General features: G+C 45.4%; 2 protein-coding genes across 4 annotated transcripts in view; one reads left to right on the forward strand and one right to left on the reverse strand.

Annotated features, from left to right (window-relative positions):
* PTK6 (protein tyrosine kinase 6) overlaps window positions 1-27,617 on the forward strand; it is a 736,207-nt gene that overhangs the window by 582,755 nt on the left and 125,835 nt on the right. The gene's annotated exons all lie outside the window — the stretch shown is intronic.
* COL20A1 (collagen type XX alpha 1 chain) overlaps window positions 1-27,617 on the reverse strand; it is a 131,344-nt gene that overhangs the window by 812 nt on the left and 102,915 nt on the right. For both annotated transcript variants that reach the window (XM_083447254.1, XM_083447253.1), the window contains exons 31-39: window positions 27,198-27,251; window positions 24,688-24,741; window positions 20,724-20,777; window positions 18,863-18,934; window positions 17,704-17,739; window positions 11,842-11,908; window positions 8,878-9,066; window positions 2,664-2,741; window positions 66-221 (exon numbers count right to left, since the gene is read on the reverse strand). In XM_083447254.1, the coding sequence (XP_083303380.1) occupies window positions 66-221; window positions 2,664-2,741; window positions 8,878-9,066; window positions 11,842-11,908; window positions 17,704-17,739; window positions 18,863-18,934; window positions 20,724-20,777; window positions 24,688-24,741; window positions 27,198-27,251 (760 nt within the window). The remainder of the gene's footprint in view (window positions 1-65; window positions 222-2,663; window positions 2,742-8,877; window positions 9,067-11,841; window positions 11,909-17,703; window positions 17,740-18,862; window positions 18,935-20,723; window positions 20,778-24,687; window positions 24,742-27,197; window positions 27,252-27,617) is intronic.

Raw genomic sequence — 27,617 nt, forward strand, 5'->3', positions numbered from 1 at the left:
AAAGCCTTGTGGCCAAAGGGGAACCCTGTTTTCTGGATTCTTCTTGGGTTCCAAAAAGCATTTACCTATTGTACTCTCTTCATAGCACCCTGAAAGGACACAACCGCCTCCATGGCCAGGCTCTCCTGGTTGACCTCTTGCTCCAGGAAACCCAGGGGGGCCAGTGCTGCCAGGGGATCCCTTTGAGCCTTGCTTGCCCAGCATCTCTTCTCCTACTGGACCTGTGGGGGGAGGGACACCAGAAGTACCACACCCTCAGTCTGGATTGCTGCTGAATTTTGTTTTGTTTTGTTTGTATTTTAATTTTTTGGTTTTTTTATTGGAAATTTTATTTACAACATAACATAACCCCCCCACCCCCAAATACAGAAATCCACCCTCATTAACCACCAACATAACAAACAATAAGCATAACATACAACAATACAAACAACCAAATTTTTATTTTTTATCCTGTATCTGGCCTCCTTATTTACTTCTTATAAGCTGTTTCCTTTATGAATAATTATTAAGATTTTTCTAATTATAACTTAAATATCCACAAAGTTTCCTGCAGACATTAATCGAAACAAATCCAGGTATGTATTTTAGGGCACTGTTTTGTGAAGTATTCTCTGCATTTTCCCCATGCTTTTTGAAACTCTTGTCTAGTGTGATCTCTAATTGCCTCTGTTTATCTAGTCAGTTCAATATACTCTAACAGTTTGTCTTGCCATTCCTTTTATTTGGCACAATTTCTTTTTTTCCACTTTTTAGCAATTAGGATCCTTGCCACTCCTGTGGCATAGAGGAATATTTTCTGATCTTCTCTTGCTATATACCTGCGTCCGTTATCCCTAGTAGAAAAGCTTCTGTATTTTTTATAAAGTTATACTTAAACATTTTTTTAAGATCGTCATATACTATGTTCCAGAAGCTTTTGATTTTTCTCACAGGTCCACCAAACATGTATAAGTGTCCCCTCTGTTTTACCACACCTCCAGCACAGATTTGGTTTTTTAGATTGCTGATGAATTTTGAATCACCAGGAGGAAGACAAGAGGCACACAGAACTAACGGCTTTGTTGCGCTTCATGTATTCAGCCGAAGGGGGTGTAGCAGCATGGGAGACGACCAGCATTGGCCCTGCTACTATTCAGAGTTCTGCTCACCTGTCCAAATTGGCCCATGGAGGCGAACCTCTTGAAACTGGGAGAGGTAGTCTGGGAACAAGGACTACCTTTGCCTTTGTTGGAACAAGTTGCTCACTGCAGAGCTGTCCATGGTCCTGGAACTCCTGGCCCAGCTTGTCCCATGGGATCCAGCGTTAGATTAGAACCGGATGCCCTCTACCATACAGATAGTTCATGGTGGCAACCAATGTGAGTTGCCAAGCAGAAGGCGGCTCATTTAACTTTAACCACCCCACTCCCCTGATTTTTTTAATGGGGAGCGTTACACAAGCAAGGCAATCATGGCTTCAGATACTTCATGTGGAGGGTTCAATTTTCATTGGAGGCTATTTGCACAGTGAAGAGGAGGAGGAGCTCACGCTTCATCTCCACCACATGACTCTAGCGCCATGGCTGGCTGAATGTACACCCAACACTTAGTGCTAGAGTACTAAGGGCTATGTGGGAGAGGGCTATGTGTGGGAGAGCCAGTGTGGTGTAGTGGTTAAGAGTGGTGGACTCGTAATCTGGTGAACCAGGTTCACTTCCCCGCTCCTCCACATGCAGCTGCTGGGTGACCTTGGGCTAGTCATACTATTTTGAAGTCTCACAGCCTCACTCACCTCACAGAGTGTTTGTTGTGAGGGAGGAAGGGAAAGGAGAATGTTAGCCGCTTTGAGACTCCTTTGGGTAGTGATAAAGTGGGATATCAAATCCAAACTCTTCTACTTTATAGCACGTCAGTGTCATGACCTAGGACCATGCACTGTGTGACAGACTCCAAGGCGGATGAGGCTCTGGCTCTGTCCTTAGGGGAAGAGCTGCCAGGACGGCCTTCAGGACCCTCCTGACTGCAGGGCACAACTTTGCTGCCCTCCTCTGATACAGGGGTTGGATGCCCCAAGGCAGCCTTGCCACCCAAGAGCAATAGGGGACAAAGGCTGCAGAAGAAGGCAAGGTCCCTTTCTTGAGACAGGACAGGAATGCTTCCTTCTTTCTCTTCACCAGTGATGCATTTACGGGCAATAACATCCTAAGAGGTGTTGGGAATCTGCATACGTGCAGCTACACACAGAGAGTCAATTAGGGTTTGGCCGACAGCAACGTGAAGGAGTAAATCTGCCTGGTGATACAGAGGCATGGAGACAGCTCCCTGATTGGTCAAGCTCTCTCACGGGAATAATGATTAATGTCCTACTAAATGGAATGTGTGGTAGCACGAGTTTGAGTTCAGGAGTTGTGAGTCGTGTATGAGAGAGCTAGCTAAAGATGCATGTTCTGTTCTGTTCCTGTAAATAGTCCACTGTATATAATAAACACCTAAGTACAAGTTTCTGGTTCCTGCTTCGTCCATCCTGTCTGCAGCCAAGTTGCCAATTGCTTCCGTGGATTCTGCGTTTACTCTGCTAGGTCTGGCTAAGGTCCTGCAACTAGCTGGAAAGTTGCGGAACACCAATAGGTTTTGCCAATAAGAGGTGGTACATAAAATAAATTCAGTAAAATGTACTGTACCTGTTCGACCTCTAGGTCCTTGAGAACCTTCCTCATTTGTTCCAGGGGAACCTTTCTCTCCTTTGGGTCCAGAGGCACCTGTTGAATGAGAGAGTAAGGATTCCAAGCAATTTGTCTCTTAGCAATGCTCCATTGCTAATTTCATACTGGGATTCCTGGCAGTCTTTAGAGGTTTTTAAACAGAGGTTGGTTGGGCATATATCAGGGTTTCTTTAGCTGTGATTCCGGTATAGCTGGGAGTTGGATTAGATGACCCAATTCCCCTAATTTTACCAAAACGCTTTTTAACATCTATACATTTGCAGCTGCTTTTCCTGACGCGGAGCCTCCCAATTTTGCTTTAGGTGAAATACAGACCCACAAGCCTCCTCCTCAAAACACACACCCAAACCCAATAGATTTCATGTCAATGAAGCTGTTTTGGCTTCGCTCAAAATTCCTGCAGGTGTTTTCGCCTGAGCAGACCAGCCCAGTTCTGCCTCAGATCTTGCCTTAGGCAAAACCCGGTGGCAAACCCTGCTTTTTATCTGCCGTCTTTAGTACTATTCTTCAAATGTGGCAATCAAACCCGAAAATAGCACTCCAGGTGAACTGCTAGCAAACAAGAAAACATAACAGCTGCTAATATGCATCAAGATAATAGACAGCTCAAGCGATTAGCAGCTTCTTTCTTCTCATGGTTGTGAGTGTGAATGTAGAGCTCCTCTTGAATCCTCTTTTACTCAAAGGGAAGCCAGACTAGTGTTTAGCAAAACGCTATTAAAAGCACCAGAATCTTGGCCACAATGCACAGACTATCAGGCAATATTGGGCTGAAATTAGGAACCCACAGATCTGGAAACGGCCTCTATTTGTAGTGAACCACCAAGGCTACAGCACAGAGTAATCTTCCCCAACCTGGTACATTCCAGCTGTTTTGGACTACAAATCCCATCATTGCAAGCCAGCATGACTGGGCCTGGTGGGAGTTCTGTAGTCAAACAGTTGGAGGGTGCCAGAGCTGAGGGGCCACCAGCCTTTGAGCTGGATGTGGCCCATGCGGTTTTCAAATGTGGCCCACAGCATCCCCTCTATGAAAGTCTTGAAAAAAATCTTTTCTTGGAGCCAGCATAGAGCTTTCCTCAAAGCTAACAGCAACACAGAGGAAGGTGGAGGCAGTTCGTAGTCATGGCCAGCAGCCAGTCAGCCATATCCTCCATGAATTTATCCAATCTTCTTTTATCCAATCCAAGTTTCCATAGTCATCGCTGCCTCCAGTGGGAGAGAGTTCCACAGTTTAACTCTGTGCTGTATAAAAAAGTTTCTTTAAATTGTCCTGAAACTTCCAACATCTGGCTTCACTGGAAGCCCATGAGTTTTAGCATTACAAAATAGGCGTGGGAAACTTTTCTCTATCTACTTTCTCCATGCCATACCGTATTTTTCGCTACATAAAATGCACCTGACCATAAGACGCACCTAGTTTTTAGAGGAAAACAACAACAAAAATATTCTGAACGAAACAGTGGATGTATGATTTTTGTGGTTCATGCTGTGACCACAGACATGTGATCTGATGGTGAATTTGGGGTGATCGAATGCAAAATCCTGAGGATCCATGTGGATCCATGCTTTGTAACCACATTTTTGCACCAGTGCAGCCCAGGAAACAGTGGATGCGTGTTTTTTTGGTGCAGGCTGTAGCCATGGACATGCTATACGATCTGATGGTGAATTTGGGGTGACCCAATGCAAAAATCCTGAGGATCCATGGGCTTTTACCTCCCCCCCTCCCAGGCAGCCTCTGCTAGTGTTCCTTATCTCTCTTCCGATCAGCTGTTTCCTTTCAACACTCCCTTCCCTCTTGTTTGCCTTAGTGTCTTTTCCTTAGCTGGAGCAGTTTTTTGCTCCTCCTTTTCTTCTAATTTCTCTCCTTATTGTTTTAGTCTTCCTGTTTCCCCCCTTTGCAAGTTTGCTGTCTTTACCTCCCCCCTCCCAGGCAGCCTCCTTTATCTCTAGCATCCCTTATCTCTCTCCCCAATCGGCAAACAATCAGCGGCTTTGTTTCAACACCCACTTCCCTCTCCCCCCCAACCCCCCCCCCATGATCTGCTTTTTGCCCCTGGGCAATTTGGCTCCAGGGACCACGCATTCGCTCCATAAGACACACAGACATTTCCCCTTATTTTTAGGAAGAAAAAAGTCCATCTTATGGAGCGAAAAATACGGGATTCTACAGTGCCACCTCTTCGTTGCCCTTTCTCCAAATTAAAAGTCCAAAACACTGCAGCCTTTAACTGACTCCATTAAGCAGTATCATACAGCTGCACATAGGCAACCTGAGATGCCCTTCACTTTGGCGATACATGCAGAAGGCCACTTATATATGCAGCTTCCTGTGGCACAGGTGAAGCTGAATGCTTCTCTTAACGCATCCTAAAGTGGTGCCAGACTTTTGTATTGTACCATCTTCACTTTTGACTCCTTTCAGCTTATCATCCTTCAATTCTTCTCATCTGTGAGCCATCTTGGCCAATTTATTTTCTAGGGTGCAACCCATGCCCTTTATTCTCCCCGCTTACGTGCAACATTTCACAAATTACCTTTGAAAGTCAGCTGACCCCTATAGTTAAATTGAGAAACGCTGGGTCCCCGTTTCTTTCCTGCTGGGTAGAGATCTACGGCTAGACATCTAACTCGCTAAGGGGGGCAAACCATCTCCAAGATCAGCAATGGTTTATTAAGTTCTAATCTGACAAGCTGTCAGGCCCATTTCTCCATCCTCTTCTCTGCCATCGGTTTGCAAGACCACAAGAGGCCAACTACGTGCTACCTAATTTTCCTTCTCTGAGCTCAGCTGGATGTTTCCTGCTGGGGCACAATATAACCAGTTGGATGTGCAAGCAGCTTCAGGAGCTACTCAAATATCAGACTAGGCACCGGAGGGAGAGGGGGGGGGGGGAAGCAGGTTGACAGATTCAGGTTGGTGTACAATCTACTCTCTGAAGCCTGCCAATTAAACCAAGAACTTTGACTCTTGGCTGTAAGTAGAAAGGAAACCATCACTGAAGGATAGGGCTTAAATATCCACTCAGATAGCTTCTCTCCCTTCCTCCCTCTCCCTAATGATAATGCTGCTTGCGCCACTCTGGAGCAGTATCTAAAGGAGGGTCCTTGAACAGATGGAGGCCTAATCCTTGCATTAAAACCAAGGGAGCTGCCAGGATGACTCGGCATTCACCACAAAACAAAGAGTTGCCGTAATGCTGTCTCCCCTCAAAACAAGGCAGCTTTTAGCTCCGGGCCAAGAGGGCAGGGAGATAAGCCTGTGCTTTTTCTAAAGCCCAGAAGAGAGCCCGGCCAAAAATAAAACCAAGGAGTGTGCGTTTGCCTGCTGAGTTTACAGCCGTCTTTGCATAGGCCTGACAGAATTGTAGAATGTGGAGACCAGTGGAAAGAACACAAAGTCCTGCCTTTCCCCCCTGTTCTCCCCAGGACACGCTACCCTCTGTTTACAGCAAGGATAGCCAATGTGGTGTAGTGGTTAAGAGCGGTGGACTTGTAATCTGGTGAACCAGGTTCGCTTCCCCGCTCCACCACATGCAGCTGCTGGTGACCTTGGGCCAGTCACACTTCTCTGAAGTTTCTCAGCCTCACTCACCTTACAGGGTGTTTGTTGTGGGGGAGGAAGGGAAAGGAGATTGTTGGCTACTTTGAGACTCCTTAAAGTAAAGGTAAAGGGACCCCTGACCATTAGGTCCAGTCGTGGCCGACTCTGGGGTTGCGACGGTGCTTATTTCGCTTTATTGGCTGAGGGAGCCAGCATACAGTCATGTGGCCAGCATGACTAAGCTGCTTCTGGCAAACCAGAGCAGCACATGGAAACGCCGTTTACCTTCCTGCTGGAGTGGTACCTATTTATCTACTTGCACTTTGATGTGCTTTCGAACTGCTAGGTTGGCAGGAGCAGGGACCAAACAACAGGAGCTCACCCTGTTGTGGGGATTCGAAGCGCCGACATTCTGATTGGCAAGTCCTAGGCTCTGTGGTTTAACCCACAGTGCTACCTGCGTCCCTTGAGACTCCTTAGGTTAGTGATAAAGCAGGATATCAAATCCAAACTCCTACTCCTCCTCCTTCAATGCGGTGCCCTTAAGATGTCAGCAATCTCCAGCTCCAGACAACATGGTCAACGGTCAGCACTGATTAGATAAGTGCCTCAACAATATCTGGAGCTTATCATGTTGGCTGCACCAGGTCTGCAGCATCCCACACGGAGGAGTAGCCAACTTTCCATCCAAAGTGGGAGATGTTAATTCTCACAGAAACAAAGGGAACTCAGGCCAGACCACTGGTCCACCTAGTACTGTCTACAATGCCTGAGAAACATCAGTGAAACTCGCCATTGTTCCAGGAAGGAGTCTTCCGAAGGGCTACCTGGAGAAACTGGAGAGTGAAGCTGGGGCCTTCTGCACAGGGCTGGATAAATCATAAAGCAAAATAAGCACGTGCTTAGGGCATCGAGCGAAGGGGGGGGGCATCACATAAATTTTCCATTGCTGGATTTTTAACATTCATGGTCCCAAATTGCTCAGCTGAGCGTGCGTTTTCTCGGTAGAAGTATATTAAAAATCCCAACAGACCAACTATGCAACAAGGAAGACTGGTTACCTTATCTCTACTAATGTGTTGCGTAAGATTAGTTTTGAGGACCAAAAACTTTGCAATTAGAAAAAGTAGCAGAAAGTTTTTCAAACGTAAATAAAATATACAAAAGTTTACACTTTCCATCTTACTGTAGGTTTTGTTTCATTTCAACAACAACCAAAAATTCTATGGTTTATTATTGTTCCTACTTTTAATTAGATATATTTGGGGGCACCAAAATCTTTTAAATGCTTAGGGCCTCTAAAGGTCTTAATCCAGTGCTGATTCTGCACCCAAAGCAGATGCTATAACCACTGAGCTACAGCCACCCCTCCTCTTCCGCCCAACTACTGTATTTTTCAATGTATAAGACGCCCCCATGTATAAGATGCCCCCTATTTTTGGGGACTCCAAATTAAGAAAACATCCCTCAGCACTACCAGTGTATAAGACGAGCCCCAATTTTAAACCTAATTTTTTGGTTTGAAAAACCTGCTAGTCTTACACACTGAAAAATACGGTACTTTCTTTCTATGTCTTGAATGAAGAAAGCTATTAAAAATAGGCTTAGTGGTCTGCCCTGCTGTTTAAAAATATGGAACCTACTTTTGATGATCATCTCGATGTGCACATAAAGTTAATGAAATATCAGCTGTTGCTCATCCCCTCTTTTCCCTCTCGTCAATGACTTACAATCAATGGATCATTGTTACTGTTGCTGCCATTAAGTGGCAAGGAAAGGGGTCTGGGAGTTGGATAGATGGCAGCAGGGCTGGAAGGGAATTCTTCACCGGCTCCGGTTAAAATCCGAGACGGAGAAGAATTTCAAGGTTATACTGTTCCCTTCTCTTTTTGAGGCAAGCACTATGAGCCCAGTGAGGTTTGCTTCTCAAAGCCTGGAAAGAAGACTCTGGGAGACAATTCTGTGCATTGAGAGGAAGGGAAGAGTGCTGTGCCCTTCAAGAGATCACGTATGAAGGCATGCAGAAACTGTGGTATAAGTCAGCTTTTCCCCAACCTGGTGCCTTCCAGACATTATAACTGCACTATTACAGTAGTACCTCAGGTTACATACGCTTCAGGTTACAGATGCTTCAGGTTACAGATGCTTCAGGTTACAGACTCCGCTAACCCAGAAATAGTACCTTGGGTTAAGAACTTTGCTTCAGGATGAGAACAGAAATCGTGCAGTGGCTGCGCAGCGGCAGCAGGAGGCCCCATTAGCTAAAGTGGTGCTTCGAGTTAAGAACAGTTTCAGGTTAAGAACAGACCTCCAGAACGAATTAAGTACTTAACCCGAGGTAAAGGTAAAGGGACCCCTGACCATTAGGTCCAGTTGTGACTGACTCTGGGGTTGCGGCACTCATCTCGCTTTACTGGCCGAGGGAGCCAGCGTACAGCTTCCAGGTCATTTGGCCAGCAGTTTCAGGTTAAGAACGGACCTCCGGAACGAATTAAGTACATAACCAGAGGTACCACTGTACTGCCACCAGCTCCAGCCAATGGCCAGGGATGATGGGAGTTGTAGTCCAACAACATATGGACACCACCAGGTTACAAGAGGGTTGTTCAGGACTTCTTTCGATACCTCTTTCTCCTGGATATCCATCTCTGCCAGGCTGTCCAGGCATCCCAGCTTCTCCTCTCTCTCCTTTCATGCCAGGAGGCCCAGGAAGACCAGGCGGACCAGGTTCTCCAGGCTTCAGCTTATCTTCCCAAATGGGAACTGGCTTCTGTGAATGTTCATGGACGAATGAGTCAAACTTCAACACGTGAGCTGAAGAAGTAAAGGGAAAGGAGAGAGGAAAAAGTGGAGTCTCTGATTTACCATCTCCATTATTTCCCATGATGCACCCTGCTTCTTGCATTTGTCAGGGTTTTTCCTGGACACACCATATTCACAGGGTGCAATTATCGACACATCTGCTTGTACACATGTACCTGTGTTTTTGTGAAATGGTATACTCTTGCTGCTCTGTACAGCTCTTATATTATCACAGATGCTATGTCCTGTGAAATGTCACGTGTGAATTGTGTACACAGATTGTATACTTGCTGGACATTATGTGAACACTCTTGTAGTGTGGCATGTAGTGTGACTACACATTATTAGCGCATGGTTTTTAATTTTTAAATGTTTAATGTAACTGTTTTGATATAAGTTTAGGATTTTGTGGCATATAAATATTTTTCATATATCTTCAGATGAAGGATGGTATACAAATTTAATACAGTCATACCTCATGTTATGTTTGCTTCATGTTATGTTTTTCCAGGTTGAGGTCCGCAGTGACCCAGGAAAGGGTTACTTCCGGGTTTCGCCGCTCACGCATGCACAGAAGCGCTAAATCGTGCTTCGCGCATGCACACAAGCGCCAAATCGCACCACGCACCTGCGCAGATACGGCGCTTCAGGTTGCGGGCTTTTCATGTTGCGAACAGGCCTCCAGAATGGATCCCATTCGCAACCAGAGGTACCACTGTACGTAAATAAATAAAGAATAAGTGAGGTCTGGCATGCAGGGAAAATATCATTGAATTATCAGGAGCATACATGGAAACCCAGTTCTAAATTAAGAAGCCTGATAGAGATTGGGGATGGGGGAGCTGATATACAGCACAGAAAAGAAACAAAATGGCTTACTTTCAAGGGCTGCATGCACACCTTGCATTTAAAGCACATTGAAAGCACCTGACGTCCCCCAAAGAATCCTGGGAACTGTAGGTTATTGGGGGAAAGCCATGTGCTTTCAATGTATGGTGCCTACACAGTCACAGTAAGCTAAGCTTCACAATCTTAAGAAGGAATCTCAGGCTTGCTTGCATGGGACACAGGTCAGCCATGATGTCTAGCAGATGACCAATGACAATTCCCATATTTTAATCCTGCAGGATCAGGGGAGGCTATTGATAGAGAAGTTGGATTCTCTATTACAGAGCTTTCCAAACTGTGTGTTGTGATACGTCAGTGTGTCGGCTGCAGTGTGTAGGTGTGTCGCGCAAACGCTCTCCACAGTCCTCCTGGGGCTGGAAAGGGGTTAGTTTAACCTCTGGTTTGTTAGTAAAACTGAATTGCTGTGAAACAAAATGATGCATGTCTGAAACGTGTGTCACCAACATGGAAAGTTTGGAAAGCTCTGCTCTATGTGGCTATGTGGGTTTGGGCATGCTCTAAGGGTAGAGTTTTGGCGCTTGGGACATGACATGCCCAACATGTGGAGGGGGGGGGGAGAAGGAGAGAGAGAGAGAGAGAGAGAGAGAGAGAGAGAGAGCGCTGCTCCACTGGCACAACTCAGGAACTGGAAGGTAAGATCTGAGAAATAGTTCCAACTTCTTTCTTGTAAAAGGACCATCAGATATGGGGTGGGGTACCGTACTTTTCTGTGTATAAGGCGCCCCCATGTATAAGACATCCCCTATTGTTGAGCTTTTTTTCAGGAGGGATTGCCTCGGCTGCAGCCAATCAAACGTCCACCCTATGCACTACCAATATATAACACGACCCCCACTTTTTAGCATGGTGTAGTCTTATACACGGATGTAGTCTTATCCACGGAAAAGTACGGTATTTCGAATCTGTGTGCATGGAGGATGCTTGAAATATGACAGATAAATTACAGGGTCGTCAACACAGGTACATTGCATTTTTAAAGGGGTAGGCATTTTATTCTCTCTCTTTTTTTCTACACAGGGACCTGTCGTGAAATGTGCACACAAACAATGTGTCACTAGCTACACATGGGAAACGGTGCATTACTTTTTACGCACTTGAGGAATGCTCTGCTCCCACCTACCCCAAGCTGTAACTATTTATCTAGAGGTGGGAATGTGCTACAAAAACGTAATCACATAATGTGTTAATCCAGAATTTGATCAGATTACTTCAAAACAGAGCAGTGGCCAGGGTCAGAGTATTATCACAGCTATGCTGTGTAGCTGAATTATCCAGAGATAGGGATGGGCACATCTGTCCTTTCTTGTTTCTCCTACTTTCCCATTTTTTCAAACTGATTTCCATATCAGTTTGCAGTTAAAAATATATATTTAAAAAGTCCTCATGAAATTGCACCAGCATTTTGGTGCAAATGTCTCCTAATATACCCCTTCTCTTGCAGGCAATTTTGCCTAATGTATATATTTTTGCCGAGCAATTTCCCCCAATACAGTGCATTCTTGTATCTTATGTTCATTAATGTATGTGGCCTTTTTTGAATAATTGTTTTGGTTGGATAGCTACATTGCATAATCCAGAAAAGTGAAAATTTTGAAGGAAGGCTGGGTGCCAGTTTGCACGTGCCTGTTTGTTTCCGGAAGTGCAAATTAAGTAGATGCATTCTAAAATACAAACTGAATTGAATCCCTTCCACCCTTATCCACAGATTAAGCAATGGAACTCCTTATAATCTGAATTAAGGGGTGGATTTTGGCACCGCCAGCAAACTTTGGATCAGGCAACCCAGCATAGCGGCAGGAGATAAATTGTTCAGAGGAGAGAGACGTCGAAACGGGAAGCCGGTTAGTTGTTCAGGTTGTTGGGCAGAGATGTACTTACACTGAATTAGGCGCTCACAAGCCTGATTAACCAGATGATAGATTGTGGCTAAAGACTGGGCTTCACCCTAAGGGGGAGGAGGGAAGAAAACGGATGGGGAGATCAATGCCAGCATATGAGAAGAGTAAAAACAGTCAGTCAGGTTTTGAACATCTCTCGTTCTTTGGAGAATGCCATGCAAAACAATATGATACACTGCAGTTCGCTACCTTATCACCACCCTGTTTATTGCTTTATTGCAGCCAACGCTGGCAGTGGCTGTAAGCAGAAAAAACCCTCCCCTTCCCTTCCGCTTGCAGATGTCTACATCAGATCCTGCATTGCAGGGCGTTGGACTAGATGATCCTTGGGTCCCTTCCAACTCTTGTTGGTGTTGTTTAGTCGTTTAGTCGTGTCCGACTCTTTGTGACCCCATGGACCAGAGCACGCCAGGCACTCCTGTCTTCCACTGCCTCCCGCAGTTTGGTCAAACTCATGCTGGTAGCTTCGAGAACACTGTCCAACCATCTCGTCCTCTGTCGTCCCCTTCTCCTTGTGCCCTCCATCTTTCCCAACATCAGGGTCTTTTCTAGGGAGTCTTCTCTTCTCATGAGGTGGCCAAAGTATTGGAGCCTCAGCTTCACGATCTGTCCTTCCAGTGAGCACTCAGGGCTGATTTCCTTCAGAATGGAGAGGTTTGATCTTCTTGCAGTCCATGGGACTCTCAAGAGTCTCCTCCAGCACCATAATTCAAAAGCATCAATTCTTCGGCGATCAGCCTTCTTTATGGTCCAGCTCTCACTTCCATACATCACTACTGGGAAAACCATAGCTCCAACTCTACGATTCTACCAAAAGGCCTTTTGTGAGCACAAAGGCGGAAGCTCACCAGTAGAACATCTGCTTTGCATGCAGAAGGCCCCAAGTCCAATTGCTGCCATCTCGGCGGTGCAGGATTCCCTATCTGAAACCCTGGAGTGTTGCTTCTGGACAGTGTAGACAGCAGGGCTGGATTTGGTTTGACGAGGCCCTAAGCTACTGAAGGTAATGGAGCCCTTTATATGTCCAGCTGTCCTTTGTCAACAACAAATTCTTGCTGCTTTTTGTGTTGAATATATGCTATATGGTAATATATGGAGCTAATAGGTCCATACACAACACAAAATACTGTTGCTGTATGTAGCTTTTTTATCTTATATTTTGGAAATGTACATCCAGGGGTTTTTTCATTTAAATTTTTTGGCCCCCCCAAAAAAGAGTGGGGCCTAAGCTATAGCTTGCTTAGCTTATACAGTGGTACCTTGATTCTCAAACTTAAACTGTTCCGGAAGTCCGTTCCAAAACCAAAGCATTCTGAAACCAAGGTGTGCTTTCCCATGGAAAGTAATGCAAAATGGATTAATCCGTTCCAGACTTTAAAAAACAACCCCTAAAACAGCAATTTGACATTAATTTTACTCTCTTACCAGACCATTCATCCATAAAATGAAAGCAATAAACAATGTACTGTTGTCACACAATCAATCCATCGGTAGCTGAACTGGGTTCCACACAGTCACAAAAACAAAACAGCAAAATAAATAGCAAAAACAGACAGACCTCAGCGTTAACACTCAAAACGGAAGTGTGGCACTCAAAACAGAGCATGTTCGGCTTCTGAAAACGTTCACAAACCAGAACACTTACTTCTGGGTTTGCAGTGTTTGGGTTCCAAGTTGTTTGAGCACTGAGGCGTTTGAGAACCAAGGTACCACTGTATGTAAATCCGGCACTGGTAGACAGCAATGGGTTAGCTTCCTATTGCTTTTTGCTGCATGGATTCCACCATTAGCCTTTTTTCCACCAAAAAGCATTGGAAGAGGAGGTTTGCATAGAGGAAATGGGCCCCCGTCCCAGAAATCCACATGCTCTCCCATTTGCACTCCTGGCTACTGAAGAAGTCGGCTTCTGCAGTCAATTGAGTGATGGGGAAAACTCTAGACACCCATCCTCTTTCCACTGTCAACCCATAGCTGTCAACTTTTCCATTTTCTTGCGAGGATTCCTGTTCGGAATAAGGGAATTTCCCTTTAAAAAAGGGAATCGTTGACAGCGATGTTCAACCAGGTTGCCACAAAGTAGAATTTGGCATGAGCAGCGTTTGTGCAACAACTCCCACCTGCTCCCAGAGGTATCCCTCCGATTAGAGGCAGTGTGGTGTAGCAGTTAGAGTGCTGTAATAGGAGCTGGGAGACTTGGGTTCAAATCCCCACTTGGCCATGAAGCTGGACTGGGTGATTCTGGGCCAGTCACTTGCTCTCAAACTAGCCTACCTCGCAGGCTGATTGTGAGAAAAAATGGGGGAGGAGGAGGAGGATGCAGGCCACCTTGAGCTCCTTGGAGGAACTATAGAATTATAGAGTTCGAAGGAACCTCAAAGGTCATCTAGTCCAACCCCCGGCACTGCAGGAATCTCAATGCAAGAAAGGTGGGATAAAATGTAATAAATAAATAAAATAGTGAATGAGAGTCAGAGTAGGCAGGCCGGACATTGTTGTTGTTGTTTAGTCATTTAGTCGTGTCCGGCTCTTCGTGACCCCATGGACCAGAGCACACCGTCCTCTTTTGTCCCCTTCTCCTTGTGCCCTCCATCTTTCCCAGCATCAGGGTCTTTTCCAGGGAGTCTTCTCTTCTCATGAGGTGGCCAACGTATTGGAGCCTCAGCTTCAGGATCTGTCCTTCCAGTGAGCACTCAGGGCTGATTTCCTTCAGAATGGAGAGGTTTGATCTTCTTGCAGTCCATGGGACTCTCAAGAGTCTCCTCCAGCACCATAATTCAAAAGCATCAATTCTTCGGCGATCAGCCTTCTTTATGGTCCAGCTCTCACTTGCATACATCACTACAGTGGTACCTTGGGTTACATACGCTTCAGGTTACATATGCTTCAGGTTACACACTCCGCTAACCCAGAAATCGTGTTTCAGGTTAAGTGCTTATCTTCAGGATGAGAACAGAAATTTTGCTCTGGTGGCGCGGTGGCAGCAGGAGGCCCCATTAGCTAAAGTGGTGCTTCAGGTTAAGAACAGTTTCGGGTTAAGAACAGACCTCCGGAACGAATTAAGTACTTAACCCAAGGTTCCACTGTACTGGGAAAACCATAGCTTTAACTATACGGACCTTTGTCGGCTAGGTGATGTCTCTGCTTTTTAGGTTTGTCATTGCAGGCCGGACGTTAGCAATTAACAGTGAAATCAAAGAATTGTAGAATTCAAGACAATCCTCAGGGTAATCTAGTCCAACCTCCTGCAACATAGGAATCACCATTTCTCTTTCTTTCTTCGTGCTCTGGCACATATTAATCAACAAAGCCTTCCACTTACGGCTGTAAGTAGCCTTCCCGAACTACTGTAGTAATTCTGTATTATTAAACTGCTCTGCAAAGGAACAGTAAATCTAAACACAATCACATCCACGCACAGACCCTGAAGAGACTGTCAAGCAGAGAGTTCTGATGCTGAAAATTAATATGGACACTATTAAAATGCATTCATTTCTGAATATTTAAAGAAGCCCGGCCATTCCTTTGTGATTGAATAACCACACTCTCTTTGAAACGGCACCTCTCCATTTATTTATCTATCTATTTATCTACCCATACGCATATATATCTTTGGATATAGATATATCTTCCTTGCGACAGGTAATAAAGCAATCAAAATGCAGAAAACAACTTGAAAATAGTCACTGCCATTATCCATAAAAGCTCATAACGAAATGAAAATTGAGCCCTGCATCAAACAGTGAGATTTTTGATGACACCGTCTGGATCAATGCGCAGTCTTTACCCAAAATTAAGCAAGAACTGGGCAGGGTGCCCAGGAAATAAAAATGAAAAATGCTACCACATTTTTGGAAAAAAAAACACCAGAGAGGAAAGCCTAGCAAGAGCGCAATAGAGTGGGTTTAAAAATAAAATAAAATTGAAAAGTCAGATGGCAGAGGGAAATGATAGAAAGTTATGCACCTGGGTCCTGGTGATAGCTGCAGAGGGAATCTAGCAAAAGTTTAAAATCCATCAACCAGCCCATTTTAAAAAAAGAGCAAACAAACCTCACAGGAAATTTTAGCACACCTTAGTGCAGTTGGGGAAACTGGAATAGATCCCATGTGGTTTGCTAATCATTATTCCTAGTAGTTTGATTTCCCCAGAATGTTTCAGTCAGGGTAGGCTTCTCTAAGGGGCTAACTACATGTTACACACTAATGTGCAGAGCTGCATCCTAGTGTGTTTTGTTTTTTGCTTTTGAAGTCAAGCCACTTCAGGAAGGGGAAATTAAAGCAGAGAAGAACGAAAACAGAAAGTGGCTTTTATATCAGTCCAGAGCATTGGTCCATCCATATCAGAGGTGGGTATCTGCCCATTGTCCTCTTTCCTATTTAGTGGTACCCAGCCTCTGTGAACTTCTATGACAACCCATGAAACAGAAGCCATTTCCTCAAGTCTGATATAGTTTTGTAAAATCCAAGATCTTGTCCCAGATCCACCTCTGGCGATGTCAAAACTTGCCGCCATCTTAGCCCTGGAAAAAAGCTGGATTTTCTTCTGAGAGTGGGCAAAGCAATCTTAATCTGCAATTTATTTGGGGGTAGGGGAATGGGTTGGAGAATAGGGTCCCTCCACACTCTGCCACTGGCAGAACAGCTCTGCCACTGGGGAAAGGGGAATCCACCATGCAAAGTGGGTGTTCACAATATATCCAGGGAAAATCTGTGGGCTATATTTTTATCCTGGCCTTAAGGTATCTGTCAGGGAACTGCCATTGGAGCCTGAAGGAGAGGGAGGGCTCCAGAGGGATTCCGGAGAGCGTCCCGGGAGGGAGAGAAGCAGCCCATCTTCTGGGGAAGGAAATCAGCGTAGCACCAGTGGAGGAGGGGGGCAGATGGGGGAATCAGTGAGGTGGCTCCAAGACTCATCGCTGGGGACCAGCGGGGAGAGCACGGGTCCTCCGATGCCCACACCCTCCCTGCGCAGAAGGCTTCCGCACAGGGAGAGTAGGCGGCGACTAGGCGTCAAAGAACTTTTATGCTGGAAGAAGTTCAAGAAACGCCCACTGACGGATTCTGCCAGCGATTGAGACAGCCACGGGCGAGTGGCTGTCCAGACAGAAAAGGTTCACTCAGGCAACCCACCCAGGTGTTGGCACCGATTTACGCACGAGCAACCCCTAGAACCATTACAGTATCTTTTGTTTCATGGGACTTCTTCTGAATTTATACTGTCGGAATGGTTTCACTTTTTGTATAATTGTAGTGGTTTCACTACTGTATGTTCTATCGTCATGCCTGGGACCTTATGGGCAAGAGCAGGTAGGAAATCAGATAGAACATTAACTAAATAAAGAAAAGGTCTACCACCAACACCGGAACTTGAAATGGGTTGTTCTGAGGGGGTGAGGAGGAGGAGGTGGGGGTCAAAGGTGGTTTTGGAACTACTGGATCCTTGAGAGTCCCAAGGATCTCGGTAGTAGCACCTGCCCTGTGGAACGCCCTCCCACCAGATGTCAAAGAGAACAACAACTACCAGACTTTTAGACGACATCTGAAGGCAGCCCAGTTTAAGGAAGCTTTTAATGTTTGATGCATTACTGTATTTTAATACAGTGTGGTGTAGTGGTTAAGAGCGGTAGATTCGTAATCTGGTGAACCGGGTTCGCGTCTCTGCTCCTCCTCATGCAGCTGCTGGGTGACCTTGGGCTGCTGATACTGTAGTGCAGGCTCAAGTACCAGTTTAGCAGAGAGACATGGGAAGATGCTTTGCAACGAGTCAGGTCACTGGTCCATTGAGCTGACTGTTGGCCACCCAAGGATGGGTTCCAAAGAAAATAGAAGCCAAAGAGACTCACCTTCTCTCCCCTTTCTCCTTTTGGACCAGGCAGCCCCTGGAGGAGAAAACAAAGCAAAAGGCAGTTATAAATCTATCTTCTCTTTGGAGGCAGTAAATGAAAAGGCCACTCTGAGCCTAATCTTGTCATTCTCCAGCAAACCCTGAAAGGATATTATACATTTAATAAGTCTCCTTTACGGCTTGGTTCCTGCAGAGAGTGGACAAAGACCTTTCACAGCAGGAACGCTTGGCCGAAAGCGTTGGCCAACGCTTGCATAGCATAATCTGGGTAAGGGATTGCAGGATACTGGTTACTAAGGAAAATCTGGTCTGGCCAATAGCTGGATGGAAGACCACCTTGAAATGTTCAGAATGCCAATTTGAGTTCTAGGATGGGAGGAAGGTGAGATAAAAATGTCATAAATAGCTGCATCTGCAAAAAAAAAGTAGGATGACCTTTCCGTAACACCTTGTTGGGTTAAGCAATGAATCCAGTTGATTTTTCACAGGGATGGTACTCAAGGTACTGGTTATTAATTGCTCTTCTGTTAAAGCATAATGCTACTTACTCTGTCCTTGAATTGATGTCTCTGTGTGCTTTGTATTTTATTGGATTTGTACAGGTTTTACAGTTTGGCACACTGCACCGAGTGCTTTTCTTGCGGAACGCATCTCAAAACTTTTTGAAACAATAAGGCAGACGTCTGCGCTTGCAAATGAGGAATGATGCACAATTAAATATGTGCCTATAAGTGAAGAATGGTGCACAATTAAGCCAATTACAGATTTCCAAGGGCAGCGAGGCCGTGAAATAACAATTTGGGAAAACAGCATTTTGTGGAAAATGACAGATCCAGTTTTGCAGATGCTGGTTCTTTATTTGTTAGGTTATTCAGACTGCCCTATTCCAATGGCTGGGGGCAGGCAGCAAAATGTTTGTTGTCCCGGGCATGGGATGCCAGTGCTAGAAAGAAAGAAAGAAAGAAAGAAAGAAAGAAAGAAAGAAAGAAAGAAATAAATTAGATGGAAGAAAGAAAATGGAAGAAAGGACAGAAGGACAGAAAGACGGAAGGAAGGAAGGAAGGAAGGAAGGAAGGAAGGAAGGAAGGAAGGAAGGAAGGAAGGGACATACTCCTGGGCTGGTGTGCACTTGTGGGGGTGAAATGGGGAAGACTTACCGTCGGGCCAACTTCTCCTGGGGGACCCTTCTCCCCACTGTTGCCTCGGGCGCCTGCTACGCCTTGAAAACCCTGCAAAGATCCAAAGAGCCACAATGACTGACGATGTCAGATGACGGAAAATTATTGTGACTTGAGGCTCGAGGGAGACCAGCCAAAACAGACTTGCAAAAGGCCCAGGGTGGGAATTACGGCCTTCAGGTTGAAGTAGGCGCCCCACCCAGTTGGGGGAACGAAATGTGAAGGCTGTACTGTGCATGGCTCATGCTCCCTTCATTTTCAATTAATGTCGCAATTTATGGGCACAATAGTAGGTCAGAACTGCAAGTCCCAGAACGGTGTTATTTTCTCCCTTCCGTTTTTAATGGCTTTATTATGCAGACAGAATCTTGGCGCGCTCTCTTCCTACTTCTCTCTTACACACTCTGTTACTTTATCCTTCCAATCCCCTGCCTTTTTTCCTGTCTTCTTGCCCTGTCTTGCCTCCTTCTGATTTTTTTCCTCCTCTCCCCCTCTCTCCCCATTCTTTCTTCACAGTCTAAGCTGCCTCACAGGGTTGTTGTGAAGACAAAATGGGTAGGGAAATCACTCTGCTGGGAAATTGCTGATGGGCCACATGCTGGCCACATGACCTGGAGGTTGTACGCCTACTCCCTCGGCCAATAAAGCGAGATGAGCGCCGCAAACCCAGAGTCGGTCACGACTGGACCTAATGGTCAGGGGTCTCTTTACCTTTACCTAAGATTTCTCCTATGATGAAAGTGTGTGTGTGGTTTTTATTAATGGTATAATGAATGAATGTATCTATGTTTATGTTTCTAAACGCAAGTCACCTAGGTATCTTTGGGTAAAAAGCAGTTAAAGGTAAAGGTACCTCTGACTGCTAGGTCCAGTCGTGAACGATTCTGGGGTTGCGGCGCTCATCTCGCTCTATAGGCTGAGGGAGCCGGCATTTGTCCACAGACAGCTTCCGGGTCATGTGGCTAGCATGACTAAGCTGCTTCCGGCAAACCAGAGCAGTGCATGGGAATGCCATTTACCTTCCCGCCGGAGTGGTACCTATTTATCTACTTGCACTTGACGTGCTTTCGAACTGCTAGGTTGGCAGGAGCAGGGACCGAACAACAGGAGCTCACTCTGTCGCAGGGATTCGAACCACCGACCTTCTGATCGGGCAAGCCCAAGAGGCTCAGTGGTTTAGACCACAGTGCCACCTGCATCCCTAAAAAGCAGTTAACAAGTCCAATTAAATACAACAACTGTTAATAAAATGTATATTGTGTTATAGTGATCCAGAGTGACTCTGCTTTAGGAAACAATGGACAGTGGGGGGGGGGGGCGGTTGAGATGGTTGGAAATACTTTGTTTATCCTCATCAATAAAATGCTAACAACCGCAAAATGAGGAGTTGAAAAGCAACCAAAACAAATGGTCTTGAAATACACATTTTAAATCTAGAACTTAGCCAGGAGTAGATCTTTAAATCTGGCTGAGATTCTTGCCATTCCCCTGTTGCAATAGCTACCCTTTCTCCTCCCGCAAATTTCTGAAATTGCATCCCTGCCTTTTCTGATGAAAGGAGATGAGGCTACTAAGAAGTCAACGCCTGACACTCTGCTGCAACTTGGGTACCACAGAACTTGGCTTAGAGGAGATGCTCCAGGATTTGGAACCAGGTGGCTCAGCAGCTCTTGCTGAACAGTAGCCGGAGGAAGATGCAACAGTAATGAAGACACAGAGCACGCTGTTCCTTTTGCCTGCCGTCCCTGCTAACCTGAGGGAAGTCGAGCTCAGCCTATTCCTGGTAGCAAGACCTTTGGAGCAGAAAAAAGTTCCCTTCTACATGACTGGCATCTCTTACCCTTGGTCCTGGTGGTCCAGGAGGTCCAGCTGTGCCTTCCAGGCCTCGAACACCCTGCAAATCAAGTCAGAACAGTGAGTGAAAGGCTAAGGCTAAAACAGGGAGGGAATGTGCTGCTTTTAGGGATAAAGATTTAAGAAGAGTCCTGCTGCTGGATCAGGCCAGGGGCCCCTCTAGTCCAGCATCCTGTTCTCACAGTGGCCATCCAGAGTGCCTCTTCTGATGAAATATTCTTGGAGCCGAGTGTGGATTTCATGCTCTTTAGTCAGCTCATAGTAGTGAGGAGTGAAAGTTTCCCCAAAATATCTGCTTTATATACATTATTTACACAATGGGCCGCACGTGATTGGCTAATTCCTGTAGGCCAATCAGGTTGCGGATTCACTTCCACCTGGAGCTGGATTGGGTGGCTCCTGTGGACCAATCCTACTGCTGCATTGTTCTAGGACCAATCAGACTGCTGCATTCTGAATCCTATTGTTCTAGGACCAATGAGACTGCTGCATTTTGGATCCTATTGTTCTAGAACCAATCAGACTGCTGCATTTTGGATCCTATTCAACTCAATACATAACACCTGGGGAAACCTGTAGGTAGGATCTGGGTGCAAAAGAGGCATTCTTCCATCCTGTGGTTTCCATCAACGGGCATTCAGAATGCCATGGCAAGGCTCCTTATGGGGTCCTTGCCGCAGGATCACATTCATCCAGTGCTTTACCAACTGCACTGGCTCCCGGTGGAGTACAGGGTCAGGTTGAAGGTGCTGGTTTTGACCTTTAAAGCCCTATGCAGCCTAGGACCCACAAACATACAGGACCCCTTCTCCTAGTATGCCCCACGGAGGACCTTAAGGTCCACAAATGACAACATTTTGGAGGCCCCAGAGGTGGTTAGATTGGTCTCAACTAGGGCCAGGGCCTTCTCAGTACTGGCCCCGACTTGGTGGAATGCTCTGTCACAAGACACTAGGGCCCTGTGGGACTTGACATCTTTCCACAGGGCCTGCAAGACAGAGCTGTTCTGCCTGGCCTTTGGTTTGGACTCAGTCTGACCCTTTTGTTCCTCCTCCCCCTCTTATGGTTTTGATCTATGGGCTACTTTTAAAATGAGGCTGCATTTTAAATTGCATTTTAATCTGTATTTTAAATTAGGGTTTTTTCCCTATTATGTTTTATTGTAATTTTACTGGTGTTAGCTGCCCTGAGCCTAGCTCTGGCAAGGGAGGGCAGGTTATAAAGAAATTATTGTTGTTATTATTATTATTATTATTATTATTATTATTCAGAAGCATTGCTGCCTCCATCATTCTTTGCAAAGATTCTAGCATTTGGCTTCACTGGATGCCCCTGAATTCCTGCGGTAGCAGAGTTTGGATTTGATATCCCGCTTTATCACTACCTGAAGGAGTCTCAAAGCGGCTAACATTCTCCTTTCCCTTCCTCCCCCACAACAAACACTCTGTGAAGTGAGTGGGGCTGAGAGACTTCAGAGAAGTATGACTGGCCCAAGGTCACCCAGCAGCTGCATGTGGAGGAGCGGAGACGCGAACCCGGTTCACCAGATTACGAATATACTGCTCTTAACCACTACACCACAGTAGCAGAGATGGAGGGGAGAACTTATCTCTGCCCACTTTCTCTACACGATGCATAATATTATAAGCTTCTGACATCTTGTCTCTTACTTGCCGCTTCACTAAAATAAAAACGCCCCAAATGTTGTAGCCGTTCCTCGTAGGGTTGATGTTCCACCCCTTTGATCACTTTTGGTTGCCCTATCGTGGACGCACGAACATCCCCATCATCATCTCAGAACTGATGAAGGCTTCTTTGAGCAGCCCATGTACCAGTTCCCCCAAAATATGAATACATTTCCTGGTATGGATGGGAGCTGATTGAGGCTATGTGTCTTTTTGCCCAGGCTTTGTGCATTTGAATTCCCCGAATTCCTGCTTTTATTGGCTGTGTTTTCATCTTAACGATATTGATTTTTTACATTGTACACTGCTCACTTAAAAATATCAAGCAGTTTATAAATGCTTTTAAGCAAATTCAATTAATAATATTTATTCCGCAAAATTTATAAACGTAAAAAACCATCAAAGAGTTTACCAAAAGAATTACCTCCCCCTTTCCCCCTCCCTTTGTATTTCTGTCAAAGCTCCGTCTTCAAATATTGAATTAAATATATGACTCAGTTCCACCCTGCAGATTGCATCCAGTGCTGTGCTAACAGAGTTCTGCTTGCATAGCAGGACTTCTTCTCCCGGGTTCCCCACTCAAATATGCTCTGGAGGTGTTCATCAGTTTTCTAGAGCAGATTTTGAGGGTGTGGCGAGTATTTCAGGGAAGTGGAAAGGAAAAGTTCTGGTGTGCAAGCACAAATCTGCTCCTTGAGCAGAATTTCAGCACAGGCTGTAACCCTGAGTTTCAGAACGGCTGGTGAGCTCCTGTATCACAGGATATATTTCTTGTTTTGCTGTCCCTGATTGTTTTTAGTATTTCTCTTTCTGATGACCACTTCAATAAAGAGTTTTTAAATCATTCACAAAAATCTGAGCCCTTCAGGAATGCTCCCAAAATAATGCTTGCAAAAAAATAATAATGGAAAGGAAACAGTCAAACTTAATTATTTGACTCTCCCCGACCCACAAATACAGGAAATCCATTGCAAAAAAGGACACTTGCACGTAATGAATTCATGCAGCAGAGTGCAAAATTCTTTTGCTGGAATTGTATTGTAGAGTGTTGGACTAGATAATAATAATAAATTTTTATTTATAACCCACCCTTCCCGGTTCAGAAAACCAGGCTCAGGGCGGCTAACAAAAAAAATTAAAACACTTAATTGATGCAACAAAAAACAGCTTAAAATACAGGATAAAATGTGAATAACATTAAATTCAGAATTCAAAGGTCAGTTTAGGTGGGAAATCCATCCAATAAACATTAGATGATCACCAGGGCTAGCTGGCTAAATTAGTCCTATTTGGGCCAGCGAGGAGACCAGGGGAGAATTAGCTGTGGGATCCCAGAGCAGGTAATCTGCATAAAAAGGGGAGGGGGAGGGAAGGAAGGGGAATAAAAGATCAGGCTGAATTCAAATTAAAGGCCAGGCGGATTAGCTCTGTCTTACAGGCCCTGCGGAAGGAAGTTAAATCCTGCAGGGCCCTGGTCTCATGGGACAGAGCATTCCACCAGGTCGGAGCCATCACTGAGAAGGCCCTGGCCCTGGTGGAGGATAATCTGACTTCCTTAAGGCCCAGGACCTCTAAACTATGATTATTCATGGACCTTAAGGTCCTCTGCGGGGCATACCAGGAGAGGCGGTCCCGTAAATACGAGGGCCCTAAGCCACAAAGGGCTTTAAAGGTCCCTTTGAATCCCTTCCAAGTCTACAATTCTGTGAATTCGTTTTGCCTCTCAGTTAGCAAGGGTGATGGGAGAAGATGGGAGTCACAGTAGCCGTAGCCAATATTGTGCAGTCTTGCAGCATTTGAAGGGGCAAGCATGACGCCCACCTGAGGACCAGGCAACCTCATTTCTACATGAGAAAGCTTAAAATGATGTTCAGGTGAGGCATTTGCCTCCCTATGATCCCACAAGAATTATGCTCTGGCGTTGTCTCAGCAGCCTGCAAGGGATTCTGGGACTTTCCTTTGGGACTGCACCTTGCATCATTGCTTGCGATCAAATTATTCGTGCTGCACCGACTGAGTATCGTTCTATCCTAATGGAGATATTATCCTCGATAGCTAAATGAAGCATCTTTGTTCAGAAGCATCATGTCAGGTGCTGTAAAGAAACATGGAGCAATGGGGAAGAAATTCCTGGGAGTAGCACAATATCTGTTTCACTTGTGCTTGCTCCCATCTTCACAGAGAATTGTGCTCTCTCTTCAACTAGTGGTTTGGGCCATTTGAGAGCCCACATTTGATGGTTGCCAGACTGCCCAGTGCTTTTACCTTTGATCCTTGAATCCCATCTTTCCCTGGAGCTCCTTGAGGACCCATCAAACCCTGCAGACAAACAGAACTGTTATTCAGGAAGCATATCCTTTGTCTTGAAAGTCCCATGGACTGCAAGAAGATCAAACCTATCCATTCTTAAGGAAATCAGCCCTGAGTGCTCATTGGAAGGACAGATCCTGAAGCTGAGGCCCCAGTACTTTGGCCACCTCGTGAGAAGAGAAAACTCCCTGGAAAAGACCCTGATGTTGGGAAAGATGGAGGGCACAAGGAGAAGGGGACGACAGAGGACAAGATGGTTGGATAGTGTTCTCGAAGCTACCAGCATGAGTTTGACCAAACTGCGGGAGGCAGTGGAAGACGGAAGTGCCTGGTGTGATCTGGTCCATGGGGTCACGAAGAGTCGGACACAACTAAACGACTAAACAACAACACAACAACATTTGTCAAAGCGCCTCATGATTAAGCCAGAATCTCAGGACCTTTTTCCGATGAAGCTAAGAACAACAGCTTTGAAAAGACCTTGATTTATTTTTGCCTTGCCTCCTGCAGACATAGTTTCCATCATCTCCTCTCTATCTCTCCTGAACCAACCTGAAGTCAGGGTGTGCCATGCACATAGCAATGTACCTGTTCGTTACCTGTAATGGGAGGCCTATGCACTCCCTACCTGTGGATCTATTCAGGCCTGGCACCAGCATGCAGCAGAGCTGGGCAAATGCCAAGGCCCCAGCTGTGGGTTTCTCTGAGAAGCCACACACCACAATGCCCTGAAGTGGCTGATCTAATGTCACTCCAGGGCATTGGGGAAAAGGGAAGTGAAATTTCCCATATCCCATGTGATGCTAATGGTTGAAGGAGCAAGCATGCAAACCCCAAACTGGAGGAAAGCCAGAAAGGGAACCTGAGCCAATATAGTGTCACTATGTAGATGCAGAATAGGTGTATTTGTGAGTGTTTATAGTGGCATGTAGGTTTGCACACACATCCTCGCTTCTGCTTCAGCCAATTTTGGATCTGAAAACATCACTCATGATTTACTGCAATCCTATGCATTTGGGTGGTTTCAGCAGTCTGGAAAGATTTCAGTGGCACCGCAAGGGTTGCTAAATATGCATGTGGGACTTGACATCTTTCCTCAGGGCCTGCAAGACAGAGCTGTTCCACCAGACCTTTGGCCAAGGCCCTCCTTCTGTAATCCTCATAGCACTCTAGCCCAATGGTTGCCATTAATTTGATTCTGAATTGATTTTAGAATGAATTTATTTTAGAATCTATTTCAATTAATTGATTGTGATTTTATGTAAACTGTGTTATTTTTTACTGTTGTTAGCCGCTCTGAGCCCGGCTTCGGCTGGGGAGGGCGGGATATAAATAAATTATTATTTATTTATTTATTATTATTATTATTATTATTATTATTATTATTATTATTATTACAGTGGTACCTCGGGTTAAGTACTTAATTCGTTCCGGAGGTCTGTTCTTAACCTGAAACTGTTCTTAACCTGAAGCACCACTTTAGCTAATGGGGCCTCCCACTGCCGCCGCTGAGCAATTTCTCTTCTCATCCTGAAGCAAAGTTCTTAACCCGAGGTACTATTTCTGGGTTAGCAGAGTCTGTAACCTGAAGCGTATGTAACCTGAATCGTATGTAACCTGAGGTACCACTGTATTATTATTATTATGTGACCCTCTGTTATTGGTGCAGTGCAATGATGGCTATGCAGAAGATCCACATCCCTTGATGGCATGACCCACAACAACAGGGGTGCCATCAGTTTGGGGAGCAGCCAGCTGGATGAGCAGGAGGACCCCCAAAGGCAGCAGGCTTGCCTCCCCCCCCCCCCCTTTTAAGTAAGTAAAGTAATAAGCATTTTCATCAGGGCAGGCGGGAAGCAGCCCTTGCAAAACCATTAAGTCAAGGCATAGCTTTGTCCCCAAATTCTGGTTATTTTCAAACTTATGATGTCAATTTAGTTTAAAGAAGTTGCCATCATTTCCAATAAGAACACATTAAAGTAATCCCTTTTCCTTTCTTCTAAATACAAGCGTACAGCTTGCTCCACTCCCGATCTTTTCCATCCGGGAGACTGTTTGAGAGCTGGGCCTTTGGAAATTGAGCCGTCACGTTCCGTTGTTCTCGCTCCCACTTATAGCCTGTTCATCCTTGGCCAAGGTCATGTAAGCTTCTCTCTTTAAACTAGCTTATCCATCTGCAAAATCTCCATAATTCTTTTGCTGACCTCCTAAAGCGGCTCTGAGACTTCAGATAATTAATGTTTGCCAAACTGCAAGAAAAGGGAATACAGAGCTAGCTAGCAGAAAAAAATAGCACCATTATGGGATTCCCACCTCAGAAGAAGAAGCGCGGTTTCAAAGCAAGGCTCAAAAGCAACAGGAGAACTGTCTGCAATCTTGCCTGGGAAAGCTGCCAGATCATAATAATAGATGGGTGGGAATTACAAAGAGAGAGTGAGAGAGAGAAAAGTGTGTGTCATAATTACCTGCATCCCTGGACTTCCACTGTCTCCTTTGTCTCCTTTAATACCTGGTGGTCCCTAGAATTTGAATGCAGGGGGGGAAATGACTGAATGTATATTATCTGCACAGTTCCAGAGCTAGCATATATCTTTATATCCTCGAGCATTTCACAGATATAAAAAGGAACGCTTATGTATTTGTAAAACTGCTTTTCTCACACCAAGAGGTTTTGTAAATGGAGGCCCACTCCTATACGTATGTAAGAAAGCCCTCCTGGATCCGGCCCAAGGCCCATTTAGTCCAGCATCCTGTTTTCAAAGGGGGCAACCAGGTGCCCACGCAAAGCCCGCAGGCCGAACCTAAATGCAATAACACTCTTCCCCAATTCAAATTCCCCAGTTGCAAATGGCATTCGGAACAGTGGAGGTAGCACACATGCATCG

The sequence above is a fragment of the Podarcis tiliguerta genome (genome assembly GCF_965153285.1).
Source record: "Podarcis tiliguerta genome assembly, chromosome: 6".
Taxonomy (NCBI): domain Eukaryota; kingdom Metazoa; phylum Chordata; class Lepidosauria; order Squamata; family Lacertidae; genus Podarcis; species Podarcis tiliguerta.